Source organism: Diplodia seriata (assembly GCF_021436955.1).
Source record: "Diplodia seriata strain FDS-637 chromosome Unknown scaffold_5, whole genome shotgun sequence".
NCBI classification, from domain to species: Eukaryota; Fungi; Ascomycota; class Dothideomycetes; order Botryosphaeriales; family Botryosphaeriaceae; genus Diplodia; species Diplodia seriata.
Window position 1 is genome coordinate 187,493 of NW_027117312.1, and position 15,021 is coordinate 202,513.

Sequence of the window (15,021 nt, forward strand, 5' to 3'; positions counted from 1 at the left end):
GGCCAGCAGCGTGCGTATACGTGTATTGCCCGTGTACGTGTGGCCCCCTTTTCCCTTTTTTGTTTTTCTCCCGTAGACAGGGCGATATACAACCTTTTTGCTGCCCAGGAGATATCATCTTTTCCGATACATATATATATATATATATACCCTACGTATGGCTAGTTTCTTTCTTTCTTTCTTTCTCTCTCTCATTCTCCAACGGCAAAGACGGACGTTTGTTGTTCTACATAAGATGAAGTTTGTTTGCCCCGCCCCGCCCCTTGTGTGTGAATTCCCAACAACGCGTTATGTAGGCTGGTGTGGTGTGGTGTGCATCAAATGGCAAGCAACAACGATGTAATTCCACGCGTGGCCAATGTGCCGTGTTCTAAGGTGAAAAAAAGAAAAAAAAACAAGAAAAGGGAACGAGAGCACCAAGTGGCGTAGGCATCTGTCATCACAGTACAGATAATGGGGGGGCAGGCGGCGAGATAGGCAAGCAAGACGAAGTAGAACGAGAAATTCCAAGCGCGCTTCATGAGTGGAGAATGTATAAGAATGAATTTCTGTTTTTTAATAATCAACCACCACCGCCTCGACCGCGAACCTTTCTACTGACTGACTGTTTGTATATGAGTGGAAGAAGGTTTTTTTTTTCATCACGGCCCCTTCCTCTATGGTATAAACACACACACCCCACCCCCCACTGCATCGGTACCACTACCACCAACCAGCCCAAACAGCCCGGGATTTTTTTTTTCTTTTTTTTACTCCGCCTTTGCCTCTTGCTGCATTTCCTGTTCCTGCTGCTGCTGTCCCTGTCCCTGCTCCTGCTCCTGCTCTTGTCCCTGATCCACCCTCGCCTTATTCCCCTGTTCCTGTTCCTGTTCCTGCTTACCCCCCTCACCCTCACCCTCACCATCCTCCTTCTGTTTCTTCTGTTCCTCTTTCTGCTTACCCCCCTCACCATTGTTCTTCTGTTTCTTCTTCCCCCCACTACCACCACCACCACCACCACCACCACCACCACCCCCCTTCTTCCCCTTCCCCTTCTTCGCCTCCTTCGCCTCAAGCGCCTCCCTCTCCCTCGCCTCCGCCTCCCTCCTCGCCTCCTCCGCCCTGAGCTCCTCCAACCGCGCCTCCTCGGCCAGCAGCGCCTGCAGGGCGGGGACGTACTTTTCCAGCTCCGCGAACTCGCCGACCTTGACGCGCATGTAGTCCGAGGCCACGCCGACGCGCATGTCGCTGCGCGACTTGATGCGGGTGATGGCCAACGGGCTGTCGCTGCCGTCCTCGGTTTTGAGTAGGAGCTCCGGGGAAGCGATCGGTTTGGGTGGGAGGCCGTCTGGGTTCTCCAGCGGCAGCTCGTGCTCGTTTTCGTCGTTTACGTCGTCGTCTTGTGCTGCCATCGCGTCTTCTTCTTCTTCGGCGGCGGCTTCGGCGGCGGCGGCGGCTTCGTCTTCGTCCCTCATGGCGTCCACATCGGCGGCGGCAGCGTCATCGTCGACGTCGACGTCCATTTTGTCCGCATCTTCAGCATTGGCGGCAGCCGCCTCCTCGCGCTCGATGACGGGCAGCTTCTGGTAGCGCTGGCTAAAGTGCGTGAGCAGCGTCATCTTCGCGCGCATGCGCGCCCCGATGGCCAGCGCCTCGGACGTGGTGCTGTGCCTCTTCGCGACGGCGTTGCCCTCGAGCCCGTCCTCGAACGTGGCTTCGTGCACCAGGACCGTCGAGTGGCGGCCGATGCGCGTGAAGGCGGCGCAGGGCCGGCAGTCGCCGCTGTAGCTGACCTTGAACGGCTTCTTGTTGCTGCTGCCGCTGCCGCTGCCGCTGCTGTTGTCCGCTTCTTCGTCGGGCAACCGCGCCGTCTCGTCCGGCCACGTGAGCGACACGGCCATTGCGCCGTGGCAGTGGACGACTTGGACGGATTGCACGTCCTGCAGGCCGAAGAGCTGCGGGTACAGCGCGGGCGGAACCTGCACCGCCGCGATGAAATCCGCCGACCTGAAGGATGGCGGCGCCTGGAGCCGGAGGGTGGACGGGCCGAGTTTGTTGTTTGTGATGGCCAGCGGCCAAAGGTGGCTGTAGCCAAAGTCCTCGACCGCCGCGTACTCGGACAGCCAGTTTACCATGCTGATGTTCGAGATCACGGCCAGCCGCTTCTTCTCCGAGGCCAGGCCGGGGTCCTCTTGGATCGCGGCCATGGCCTCGAAGGCCGTCTCGCCCGATGGCTGGCAACCGTGGACGACCTCGTACCAGGCTTTGATGACGCCTACGATGCCCAGGATGTGGTCCGCGTGCATGTGACTCAGCCAAATCACACGGAGTTCCTTGAGAACTTCGGCGAGTTCGGCAGGCTTGAACACGCGCCGGAGCTGGCCGATAGTGTTCTCGCCAGCGTCGAGCAGATACGAGCCGTAGCCTGGGACGCGGACCAACGTGGCGGATACGTTGCGGTACTTGGAAGGCACCGCCGAGCCAGTACCCAGAGCGATGATCTCGGCTTCGGGCATTGGGATCTTGCGACGCCAGTCATCGAACTGCTCCGACGAGCTCTCCACACTCTCCTTGACTTTCTTCGCGATAGCAAGGACCTCTTCCGAAAGCATATCGAGGGATGTCTGCGGGTCAAAACGCGGGACGATTTCCTTGTCCTGCACCTCAAACTTGGGCTCGAGCTTCAGTGTGAGGCCTCGTTCTGCCGCCATGGCAAATTCAGGCAGCTCTGCCTTTTGAGAATTGTACGGGACGAACCTTTCTTGAGGCAACACATTATCATCGTAGTGAGGCGTGCCGTATCTCTTCTCGTCCATTTTCCCAAGACGCAACGTAGCTCCACTGACGCTGTCGAAGCTGATTCGGTTTGGCGTAACATCAACGGAGGACACGATGTGCTTCAGGTGGCCTCTGTCCGCCATGAACCTTTTCAGCGTGGGATCGGCAGCTACGCCAGGACCAAGAATCCACACAAATGCATCAACGCCATCCATGATTTCTTCGCAGGCCCATTCTTCCCGTTGAATCAAAGGCTCCACGTACGACGGCGTAGGAAGGTCCACGACGGCAACTCCTCGGCCTCTCCGTGGGGCTTCGAGAACCATGTCGGAGGTAATGGTCTCGCCCAATTTGTTCTGAACAGATGTGCCGGATTGGAGCTTGGACCATAGTATACCCTTGGGGACGCCAAGCTCAACTGCTTTCTGGACAGAGAACTTGCCCCGCTGAGGTTGGTTGCGGATGATGTACGAGATTGCCTGAGGCGCCGGCTTAGTAGGCGGGAGAGCCAGCATCTTCGCCGCGGGCCATGGCTCTCTGACAAGTACCGTGATATCTGGGTCGTCAGGATTGGGGACGGGGCCTGTGTACTTTTCGATGGACTTGGTCTCGTTGTTCCTGCGGAAGAGCGTCGCCGGGAGCTGCACTTCGGACAAGGGTTTCGGGATGAGAGCATCCAAGCGCCAGCTCGAGTTGAACATCTCATTGACAACCGACCGGGTGAGTTGCTCGTACCTAGCAGCGGTCTCCTCGGGGGTTTCTTTGGGTGCATCCGCTGCCGGCTCAGGTCCATTGACTTCATCGTAGCTCCGTTTTCTCGACGTCGACGTCGCCGAGGGGCGGACAGAATCAGTAGGAGTGATGGACATGGCCCAGACATTGGTGTTGGCATCGACGAACAGCGGGACTGGAGTACCGCTCTCATCCTTCTTGACCTCTTCGTCCTTGATATCGACGGCATTGATGGGCATGCCCTTCCTGAAGACGAAGCTTCGGCAGGCAGCAATGGTGTGATTTAGGTTTGGCGGACCGAACATGGATAGGACCTTGGGGGTTGCGTCGAGACCTCTCTCCTTCCTGTCCACATTGTGTGCCGCCAGCACGTCGGACAATGTTAGCATCATGCCCATCAGACCGCCGGTGTTGCACCATTCGCTGCGGCCAGTGATGAAGATCTCCTGTGTCTTGAGCAAGCGCGAGCCAAGCTGGTTCATCGCCCGCTGTGTGCCCTCGCCCAAGCTGCCAAACAGGTAGCGCTTGTTGTCGAAGTGGAGGAGGAGGGTGGTGCCAAGCGTGTCTGCCGTCGGCGTAGTGAGGACTTGGATGTGGGACTTCATGCTTTTGTTGCTGTAGTTCTTATCGAGGTATTGGTCGATGTTGTGCTCGTTGGCGGGGCCGTATGGAGTCGTGGTTTGGTCGGACGTAAGCGGACGATCATAGCATGGCTTGCTCGAATAGATGATATGGGCGTAGCTTCTGAAGAGCACTGGAGACCGGTAGACAGTGTCAAACCCAAAGTCTGGTGGGGCATGCGATAGCTCGTCGACCTTGTCTTGTTCGCTAAGCCGCCAATGTGACACTGCCCGTCGTGTTTTGGGAGCTGGACCTCGCCGCTGCTTTATCTCCCCTAGGGCGTTCCGGAGGTTGTCAATGACGGCAGAATCGGCGCGGGTGGTCGGTTTCCGGCGGCGGGACGACGCAGCGACGGACGGCGTAGAGACGGAGGGCGCAGAACCGGAAGCCGCAGTACGGGCAAGTCGAAATATCTGGGGTGTGGAAGACGCTCTTGGCACCTTTGCGGCCGCAGCTCGCTTCCGCCGGTTCCTTTCTAGGGTTTTGGAGACGACGCTGAGGACGGGAGAATCGTCGGGACCGGTCGAGAGCGGGCGGCAAAAGGACGAGGGAACAGAAGTCGCGACTCGCAAGCGGCTCGCGCGCAGCAGAGGGTTGCGCGCCGATTCCACGCACCGCACGGCTGCAGTAACGGAAGCCACGGCGGACGCTGGAGGAGCCGTGGTGGCGTAGGGTCTACGGTCGTGGCAGCGAAAGAAGCGGGCGCTACATGGCCATGCAATGGAGCTCTCAAAAATTCGGGCGAGCTGCGGAAAGGCGGCGCGCCAGGCTCGGTTACGTCAGCGAAGCACCGACCCGCTCCCGCCGTCGCTCCGAGCCTCTCGGATCAAGCATTCTGCAAATCAACATGTTCAAACTATGCATAACATTTACTCTAGATCAGGTGCAGTAGACACGGCTATACAATCAACGCTGCTCGCGGAGCCCGCTCGGGTCTCGGTTCAAACAAAAGAAAAATGTGCTTGTGTAAGCGCTCCTTTTCGGCGCCTGTGTCCACTCTGCGCTAAGGCAGGTCGAAGCGGATTCAATCAATCCCAGTTACCAAGTGTCGCTTCCCGTGTTAAAAAGAGAGTCGTAACCAAACCCAAAGTCTTCGCTTCCAAATATTCACAGATTCAAGTAGAAAGAAAGACAATGATCCACCCAGACGCCGCTTGCCCCATGAACACCTCGTGCTTCCACTCTACAGCATCATGCGCTGCATCCTCTCGTACACCACGTCGAACTTGGCCACAGTACGCTCGAGACGCTGCTGCAGCTGCGCCGAAGTCTCCTGAGCAACCACCACCTCGATGCGGCCGAAAGCCTTCTCGGGCGCGATGTTGCCGAACATGGACTCGGAGGGGGCGCCAGTCGAAGGAGCGGGCGAGTTGTAGTACAGAGCGAAGTCGGGGTTGCCATCGTCAACCTCCTCGGTCTCGGCGACAACCTCGGTGGGCTTCTCGCCCTCGATCTGGGCGCGCTCGATGACAGGGTAGTCGGGCTTGATCTCCTTGATCTCCTCGACGGGAGAGAAGGTAGAGCTGCCCTTGCCGGAGAGAGTCTCAATGTCGAAGGGGTTGGCGGGGCCCTCGGGAACCTCGAGGACGGCGAAGACCTGGGGCTGGCCGAAGTTGAACCCGGCGTTGAACGAGTAGTTCATGTTGTCGAACGCCATGTTGTTCGGCTGCTCGGGGATCATGGACATGCCCATCTGAGAGTTGTTCTGCGAGCTCTGCTTAATCATCTGGGGAGCGGGCTGCTGGGGAGCCGAAGCAGGCTTGGCCGGCTCCATGAGAGCTGGGTCACGGCTGAGCTCATCCAGGAAGGGGCCAAAAGCCTGGTGGCGGAGCAGGCGCTCGATGAAGGCACGCGAACGAGCATTCTCCTCCATGAGGGCGCGGTTCTGCATGCGAAGCTCCGTGTTCTCGTTGTTCTTGCTGGCAACTTCGCCCTCGAGCTGGCCGATGTACTCTGTAAGAAATCGTTAGCAAACGCGGTTTGAAGTTGGTCATGGATGATACATACCCTTTCTGCGCGAACGGAAAGCGCGAGCGGAAACCTTGTTCCTCAGCTGGCGGCGCTCCTTGCTGCTGAGCTTCTTGCCCTCCTCGCTGGCAAGGAGCCTCTCGTCCTCGTCCATATCCTCCTCGTCCTTCTTCATCTTGATGATGTGAGGAAGGGAGTTGGAGCCGCAGTCCGAGCCATTGGAGCTCAAGGTGCTGTTGTGGCGGATCTGGTTGACAACGCGAGCAATCGTCTCTTCAGTGCGGGCATCGGTGAACTGGGCAGACTTCCTCTGGGCGTGCTGAGCGCGGTTCTGCTGTTCCCTCTGCTGCTGCTGTTGCTGCTGGAGCACCTGCTGCTGTCTTTGCTGCTGGGCCTGCGCCTGCGCCTTGGCCAGAGCGGCTTGCTGCTGGTGCATGCCAGGGAAGAAGCGCACCTGCTGGGGCTGCTCCTGGATAGCGCTGGGGTCGACAAAGTCGTCGTTCTGGCCGTTCTCGCCCTGGGGGAAGAAGAAAGCGGGCATGTTGTTACCCATGTCCATGTCCATGTCGCCAATACCGGAGCCCCAGCCGTCATCGAAGCCAATGCCGGAGTTGCTGAAAGGCTGGCTGTAATTGCTGCCGGCGGACCGCGACATGCCGATGCCCGGGACGGAGCCCGAGGGCAGACCGGTCTGCTGCTTGAAGAGGTCGTACTCGTGGCTGGGCTTGGCCGGGGTCTGGTGTTCCGACTCCCCGTCCAGCGGCATGATGGTGGTGGCGGGGCTCGCCATGGTAGATGCGACGCTCGAGGGCGGCATGTGCGACGACGAGCTAGCGGGACCAGGCGAGGGAATGGCGTTGAAGTCGACCAGGGAGTCCATGTCGGGATCAAAACACTGGTTCGGGAAGGGCGCGTAGCCCATGCGTTGCGCTGCGACCGTCGACATTGCGGGCAGATGTGAGCGCGAAGGTTGATGGAGATCGAAAGGGTGCCTCGGTGGGCGCGGGAGGGTTGGAGTGGTGTTCCCGCGAGTGGTGATGTCGACGGGTCTTGAGGTGGTGCGGGCCGCTGATGCTGAGGCTAGGCGCTAGCAGGCGTCGTAAGCTTTCTATTTTCGGCTACGGCCAAGGCTGCACCGGAGGCGGAGTGCGGGCGAGGGCTGGCAGGCGGCGACGGGCGGAAGCGTACTGTACGGGTGCGTAACGAGAGAATCGGTCGGGTCGTGGCAGCTGCGGTTCTTGTTGTAGTGATTCTCGCGTGGAGAGTAGAGAAGTGGGTTGGGACGAGAGCGAGGCGGGCGACGGGCTGGTTTTGCGTGGATAGGGAGTGCCGCCGTTTCAGCTGGGCACAGCGCGCGACCGACTGCGCCCCGATGGCAGGCAATCTCCGCCTCCGACGCTTGGGGCAGGGCCTCTCCCCGGCTCAAGTGCGGTAAATTATGCCATGTCTTGCCGGCCGCCGTCAGCGCCAGTCGCACATCAGCATCATCGTCGCCGGTTCTTCGTCGGGCTCGGGGCTCGCAACTGCCGTCCTTGCACCGGCGCCGCCAGCACAGCAGCCGGCCTGTTTCTGCTCGAACTCAGTCGCCGTCTAGCGCCGTCGGGCGGGCGACGCGTGGAGTGGTGGTGACAGCGGGGGAGCGGCAGGGCGTGGCAGCGCCGCGGGAGGCTGTGAGTGGCCAGCAGCACACGCGCCGAGATCCGAAGCTTGCGAGGTCGACCACTGCCACACTCCGGCGGCAGTACGAGTACGCACGCCGCGCCCTCACCTCTCACCACCGCCCTTCGCAGCCTGTCGCTCTGCCGATCCTCCGACCCTCCGCCCCTCCGCCGCGCTTGACGGCCAAGTGATGGGTCTGACAGGTGGCCGTCACGGCACCACCGGCGGCAGCGCGAGCGTCGAGAGCCAACGCTCCGGAGCGTGGGATCGGCATGGCCTACCTATCACACCGCGAGCCACAGTGCCGTGTCCCCGCCGACTAACGGGTCTGGTGGCTCTAGGCGCGAACCACAGTCACGGCCCGAGGCTTGGTGACCGCCCGATCGAAACGGTTGTCTGATTCAGGAGGGTTTCGGCGGCTCTCCTCGCCTTCACCTGCGTCCCGCTCGGCGGTCGGGCCTTCGATGCTCGGAGATAACGCTGCTATAGCATTATACAGGTCGCAAGGCCCGTAGCGCTTCCGTATTACATGACTTGCCTCCCCGCCTGGTCAGCTACGGCCGACGACCACGGCCTGTCGCCCGAGGCCTCGCCGGAGCAAACGCAAATAAATTTTCTGCCTCTGCGTCACTGGGACCTGTCGCGGAGAGACGAGGAACTACTCATGCAGCGCAAAGCATCAGCCACAGCAATGTGACGCGTGTCTCGCGTGCTTGCGTTCTTCCGGCTTAGCCTGCACATGGGCCTCTCTGCGCCAGCAAGCTTGGAGTAGCTCCTCCGCAAAGCAACTACTGCCGTGGTGGTCCAAATTGTACAGGCCGCTCGTGCTCAGCAATCACTGACTTCCGACAGACCCCGGCCGAACTGGCAATAGGCCGGCCATACGGCTGCGCTCGACAGCAAACCACCACAAACGAAGATCGTCCTGCTGCTATTGAATCAATAAACCTACCCGCCTACCTGACCGCCTTTGCGTGCGCCCGCATGTTGTTGTTCGCTCGCTGGGCACGCAGCTGCGCCATGGAGAAAAAGCATACGCGGCCCTAGCACCCCCTGTCGAACGTGCTATTTCCAGCAAACCGCAGCACAGCCGCACATTGCATTTTTGACAGAGACGGAACTCTCTCCAGGAGACCGCCCAATTGCCCGCTCTCTCTCTGTCTCTCTCCTCGCCGCAGCCCTGCCTCGACTTTCCCAGGGTTGGACCGGGACATCCAAATTGATGAACGCACCCAGCACTAGGGATCAGGCGGCGGACTACGCTCTATTGCGGGTAGGTCGCCCGCCTTGCCTGGTCTGTGGAAGCGACGCTCGACCGGCCGAAGCTTAGAGGTAGGTTTGGCCTGACGCCGGCCAGTCCTCGAGAGGAGGCCCCGTACCCTCGAGAGTCTCGATCGTCTCGACAGACACAATTTTCCATCCCCACTCTTGATCGCCGGCTGGAGCTTTTGCAAGCCTTCAAAGCGCCCGCTATCCGCTTTGGCGTGCAACAGTATCATCCCTTCGCGCCATTTCTAAGGCTGAAACTTTGTGGCTCTACCTGTAGTTTGGCGGAGTACCCCAGGGCCACGCCATCGAAACGCGGCCCTCCTTGCTAGGAGCCAATCCCTCCAGTCCATCACCGGCAACGGGCGAGTCTTGCGGCACAGCGGTCTTCTAGAACGTCTTCTGCCCCTCTTTGTCTCCATCTCCGCAATGCCTTTTGATGCCAAGCGCCACTTATCGGGGCAACACTGAGACATGTTGAAGGGATGACACCGAGCTCCGAAGTTGCATTGGGAAGCATCCGATCTCGAACAGCTGAGCGGTGGAGTCGTCTGGCCCAATTAGGGCCCAGAAGAAGGTCACGCTTTCCCGCTTCCGCCGGCGTGAAGATGCAAGACCTATGGCTGCCCCGTTCGCCTCTTGCGGGACTTGGTGATCTCCTGAGCCACTGGTGGCGCAAAGGCCCCCTGATCCCGACCGTCTGACCATTCGCCCTCCTTCCCGCCCGGCCGTCTGTGTCGGCCGGGCTGGCAAGCATCTTCCTGGACACTCGCTGGACCAGGAGGGACTGCGGCCCGTATTGGGGAACAGAACCGCCACGGAGAGAGCGAGCGTGATGCGACACTCATGCATTGATGAGGATACCATGTTTGTTTCATTGCTGTGATCTCCCGTCCCGAGAAGCATGTGGAGCCGATGCGGCTACCGGCTGCTGGCGAAACGGCCCTCAACCGAAGTCACAGTTTGACGGGAAATGTGGAGCCGGGATGCGACAAAGGGATCTCCCTATACACTCGCAGTACTCCGTACAAGCGTTGATCGCACAGGAAAGTCTAGTCGGGGTGAGTAGTGCTGCCAAAGCCCGAGTAGGGCCCGATCGAACGATGTTTCGCTTTTCCTCTAAACTAAGATTTGGATGGGACCTCTTCCTGGCCGAACCGCACACATCTAGAGTATGTTAGAGCCTCACTTTGTGCTAAGCTCGCCGGTGTCGGCCTCGACGTTATTGCCTGCCAATTGGACAGAGGCTGTCTCATCTAGCGCTCTTTTAGTATGGAGCTATCCACATGCACCATACAATAGATCCGGACACAACAGCATTGAGCTGAAGAAGCTCTGCACTTCTATTGTGATGGCCGTGGAGCGGGGCATTAGCGTGAGGCTTAGTATGTATTGGAAAGCACTGATCATTCCTTATGCACGGAGTCTAAGGGCTGGAGTTGGCAGGTGTTCACCGTTTCTTTGGGGTAGCCAGTGTCCATTTCCCCCAGAGAGCCCGACGGACAGAGAAGAGAAGCGGCTGTGTACCGTCGGATCGACCATCCGTTCGACAATCAAAGCTGTGTACGTATCAAACAATATATTGAGCGTATGAGACACCTTCTCATCTCACACTAGTTCAGATACTGCGAGACCGGCCTACCGTTTTTGTCTTACCAATCTATCGCTGCATCTTCGCTCTTCCCTCAAGCTGAGGGCATGCTTTGCGCTCTCACACAATCAGTGGCTTCGCAAAAGTCTACCCTTTGCCCAAGTCTCCTACGACCAACCTCATGATGCATCCAACCTCAGATCACAGAACTGACGCTCAGGTCAGCATGGCAAAATCTGACACGGAAAAAAAGCGATGCACGCCAATAGGAAAATTTGGGTTCAGGGCGAACGGCAATTGGCGGAATTGGGCGGCGGATCCCCCACATTTGCCGGCGTCGGGAAAAGGATATGTTATGTCTGAAGTACACCAGAGCAACCCCCAACACGGCTGAGACAAGACTTCCCCGGCGGAAGAACAAGAGGCGCCTTTCCACTCCCTCAGTTGGGTTTCACTGAGCCGCGGCGGCTGCAGCACGCACGGCACATTGACGATCGCGTCAAATTAAGCGACACGAGGAGGGTGGTTGCACAGCCCGAAGCTCCTTTGGGAGCAAGACGCGAAATGTCGGCTCGACAAGCACTCTGGGGAACATCCTGATACACGTGGCGTTGCAAAGCGGGTGCGGTAAGAGTTGGAGAATGGTGTCGAGATGACTCGGAGTCGGCGAGTTGCTTCAGACACACATCGCACGGCTGACGTTGCCAGCAAAGTCCACGAAGGATGAAGTGTACGCAGGCTGGTGCGGAGGCGCGGGCGTTGGTGCCGAGGTCGAGGTCAGAAGAGGGTCATCCGTCCCCCACACAAGTTGCGGGCCAGTGCGGGTCACCTCAGCGATCGCAACGGCTGGAGCTGGAGCTGGCCCCATTCCCTCGCACCCCATCGCCGCAGCAACACCCACAACCGCCCATTCCCGAGCCGCCTCGACGTCTCCGACGCTGCCCAGACCGCGGCGTGTTTGAGGATGCCGTCATCGCCTTAGGGCAGCAAGCTCTCCCCGCAAACAGCCTCGCGAGCAGTTAGGTCGCATGCCCCGGCTTGGCGACGTCATGGTCCATCCACTTTTTATTGCTCCCCCGAACAGCTGTTGTACCGCTTTATTTCGCTCAAGCCGACGCCGACGGCCTCGTTACTTACTCGCCGCTCCAGCCGAAACAGCACACGCACGCCTCTTCTTGCGAACAGTGAAGAGCGCGGGAAAAAACAAACAACATGGCTCTACATTTCCCGCCGGCCGCAGAGAACGCGCATGCAGCCAGAGCAGCCAAGGCACGCAACATGCCGCGGCGATCGGCCATGGCCTTAACCCTCTTCAGCCAAGCCATGCGGCGACAATCCAGCCCAGCGGGAGCTCTACTGACCCTTGAGGATGGATAAATCGGGGCAAAGCTGCATGTGCCGTTCTGGCCTGATTTTGCGATTGCTGGCGACCAGCAACTGCGTTCCCGACCGCCAATAAAGACGCTGCTGCTGCCGCCAACGACGCGTCTCGATCTTCGTCCCTTTTCTCCCTCCGTCAGCTGCTTTTGCATCATTGTGCCGCTAGACTGCTAGTTTTCAGCTTCCGCTTTTTGCATATAGCTCGTAGCTCTTCCTCTCCAGCTCCCAGGGCTTCAATTGACCTCTCGTTCTGCTCGTACCCTTCCCGTTGTCGAATCAATCACGAGCCCACCTTTCTTGAACGCGACAATGCTGTCCAACTGCCTCTCTCTCGGCCTCCTGGCCGCAGCAGGCACCGCGCTGGCGCAAACGCCGCCATACTTCACCCCCAGCACCGACGTCAACCTCCCCGCGACCTTTGACGTCAACAGCACCAACCCCGATTTCTTCGTCGTCGGCGGCGTCTTCTCCGTCAACGGTATGCCAGAGAGCAACAACACCACATACATCCCCAAACCCCAATTCCCTTCCCAACCCCCCCTCCTCCTCCTCTCAGCCGCGCGCGCGCCCCCAGCTAACTCCCCCATTCCTCCCTCCAGCAACGCAATCCGCCCCGCAACTCTACCTCCCCTCCAACAGCACCTTCACGACGACCTCCAACACCTCCGCCGCCAACCCCGCCACCTTCCTCATCCTCATGCTGGACCCGGACGCGCCCTCCCCGCAAGACACCTCGCGCGCCGCCATCCTGCACTGGCTGCAACCCGGCGTGCGGCTCTCGCGCTCCGTCGAGCCCTTCACATCCGCCAACGGCACCGTCCTGACGCTGCTGTCCGAGCGCGACACGGCCACGGCCGCACTCGCTCCCTACATCGGGCCCGCGCCGCCCAGCGCCGCGCCGCATCGCTACATCGTGACGCTGTGGCGGCAGCCCGAGGCCGAGTTCGTGATGCCGAGCGGGTTCGAGGGGTATGTGGGGGGGGAGGAAAGGACGGGGTTTAATGTGTCGGCGTTTGTGGAGGGGGCTGGGTTGAGGGATTTGGTGGCCGCGACGTACTTTCTTGCCGGGAACGGGACGGGGGGCGATGGGAGCGAGACGTATGAAGGGGATGATGCGGCGGCGGGGATTGGGGGGAATACGAGTGTGCCGGACTCGGCGTCGTCGGCGTCGGGGACCGCGTCGGCGTCGGGTGGTGGGAGTGGGGCGGCGACGCCGACGGCGGCGGATGCGGCGAGTGCGACTGAGTCGGCGTCCGGGGCGGAGAGGTTGGGTGTCTGCACGTTGGTTGTGGGGGTTGTGGGGGCGATGGCGGTGCTTGGGTAGAGGAGGGCACGCGTGCTGATGCCTGTGGTTGGAAGGGAGGGGCGGCGGCGGTGCTGCTGCTGCTGCTGCTGAGGGAGATTGGTGTATTATTAGAAGAAAGGTGTGGAAAGGAGTGAAAGTCGGTTGTTACTATACCCGGTGGCTAGTCACTCCTTACATCGCGACTTTTGCTGCGAAAGACTGAAAGACGAAGACCGGAGTTCTGGGTCTTGGATACCGGAAACAATGTAGAGTAGAAACGTTTGAAGAAACGATACAATCAAAGGGGAGCTGAAGCATTCTTTGGGACAGCGGAATGCAGTCATGCTTCTGGCGAACAATTAACTCCTCCCGGCCACAGCAGGTGATAAAAGAATTGAAGATGTCCACTGAGCTCCACTTCCTACGTGTGTAGTCGAATCCAGTGTCCGGACGAATATCTGACTTTAAAAACGCACAAATGCGTCCAGATCTTAGATTCGACCACCTAGAGTGTTTTCTGTATGTATTCATTCTAAACTCCACTTGATGTAAACGAACCGCAAGATGGTATCTTCACTTTTTTAATTCCTGCCAAACCAAGTGGCCGCTGCCTGTCCCAGAACGCCGTTATGCTTTAAGATTAAACATGGTATGATGCTTCTCAGTCTTCGTGCATGACTGCCATGTCTAGCACTTCGGCTCTTGCGCGGCCCTTTGTCTGTCCACTGATGAACTCGCCCAGAGCACGGAACGCTCCAGGCTCAACGAAACCGGTGCATTCCCATTCGTCACCCAGCACATCTTGGTTCTCGACTTCCTCGACGTAGCTCAGAATTCGATCCTTGACCGTGCCCGTTGCCTTGTCCTTATCCTCGCCATCGTCTCCGGCCTTTGGTGCAGACTTGACAGCCTGCTTGAGGACGTTGGTGGGGCAAGTGATCCGCAGCCTCATGCGAGCACGTGCAACGGGGATTGGCTGGTATGCGATGAGGGCCTTCATGGCTTCCAGTGCCTGGGACTTTGCCGACTTGTTCGAATTGACTCCGGTCCACTTGGGCAGATCCTTCTTCGAGACCTCCTTTCCTTCGCCGTTTGCCGGGGTAGAGGTGCCGCTGTTGGAGGCAGTCTGCGCCGTCTGCGAGCTCAGCTGGTCGAGCGCCTTCTCAATCATACCGGTTGTGTAGACTCTCTTCGACTTGGGGTCGACGAGCTTGCCGGCGACAATATCGATGACCTCGGCATGCACACGATCCAGCTGGGCGTTGCGCTCCTTCTCGCCCACCTGCAGCTCGCCCTTCTTGAGAATCTCGAGGATGATGTCGTCGCGGGACTTGTCGGCGCCGAAGGCTTTGGCCAGGTCCTGGGAGTTTGCCGTCTGGCCCTTGCTAACGTTCATGAAGACGTTGGGGATCTGGAGGACATTGTCAAGGTCCTGCTCGACGCCGCTGCGCCACTCCAGGACCTTGTTCTTGTAGCATGCGATCTCGAAACGCTTCTTGCCTGAGAGCGACGGTTAGCGGCGGCGGGCGGATTGCAGTAGCGGCGGTGATCGATACCCTTTTTCATGCGCACCAACGAGACGTTGGTGAGCTTGATCTGGTTGACGGGCTGGGAGCTGGTTAGCCGGACGGCACAAACGGGGAGGTTTTTGGGGCACGTACGGTCTGAATGACGGGCATTTTGCAAGAGGAGAGGGGTGGTGTTACGGAGGTGCGGGACAAGGCACACAGCTTCCTCAAGTTTTCGGCGCGCATCGAGTCAG

The 15,021-nt window shown here is 59.3% G+C and overlaps 3 protein-coding genes across 3 annotated transcripts; all 3 read right to left on the bottom strand.

Moving 5' to 3' along the window:
• Positions 1–749: 749 nt before the first annotated feature.
• On the bottom strand, positions 750–4,827 carry SLS55_005072 (uncharacterized protein; the record flags this gene model as incomplete). Its single annotated transcript, XM_066776523.1, has 2 exons — positions 750–4,317; positions 4,820–4,827. The coding sequence occupies 2 exons, from the start codon at positions 4,825–4,827 to the stop codon at positions 750–752; spliced, it is 3,576 nt and encodes a 1,191-aa protein (XP_066632365.1).
• A 466-nt stretch (positions 4,828–5,293) lies between these two features.
• Positions 5,294–7,024, bottom strand: SLS55_005073 (uncharacterized protein; the record flags this gene model as incomplete). Its single annotated transcript, XM_066776524.1, has 2 exons — positions 5,294–6,063; positions 6,118–7,024. 2 exons carry the CDS (start codon positions 7,022–7,024, stop codon positions 5,294–5,296), a joined length of 1,677 nt encoding a protein of 558 aa, XP_066632366.1.
• Positions 7,025–13,920: 6,896 nt separating this feature from the next.
• SLS55_005074 (uncharacterized protein) lies at positions 13,921–14,938 on the bottom strand (the record flags this gene model as incomplete). Its single annotated transcript, XM_066776525.1, has 3 exons — positions 13,921–14,759; positions 14,816–14,867; positions 14,921–14,938. 3 exons carry the CDS (start codon positions 14,936–14,938, stop codon positions 13,921–13,923), a joined length of 909 nt encoding a protein of 302 aa, XP_066632367.1.
• Positions 14,939–15,021: the final 83 nt, after the last annotated feature.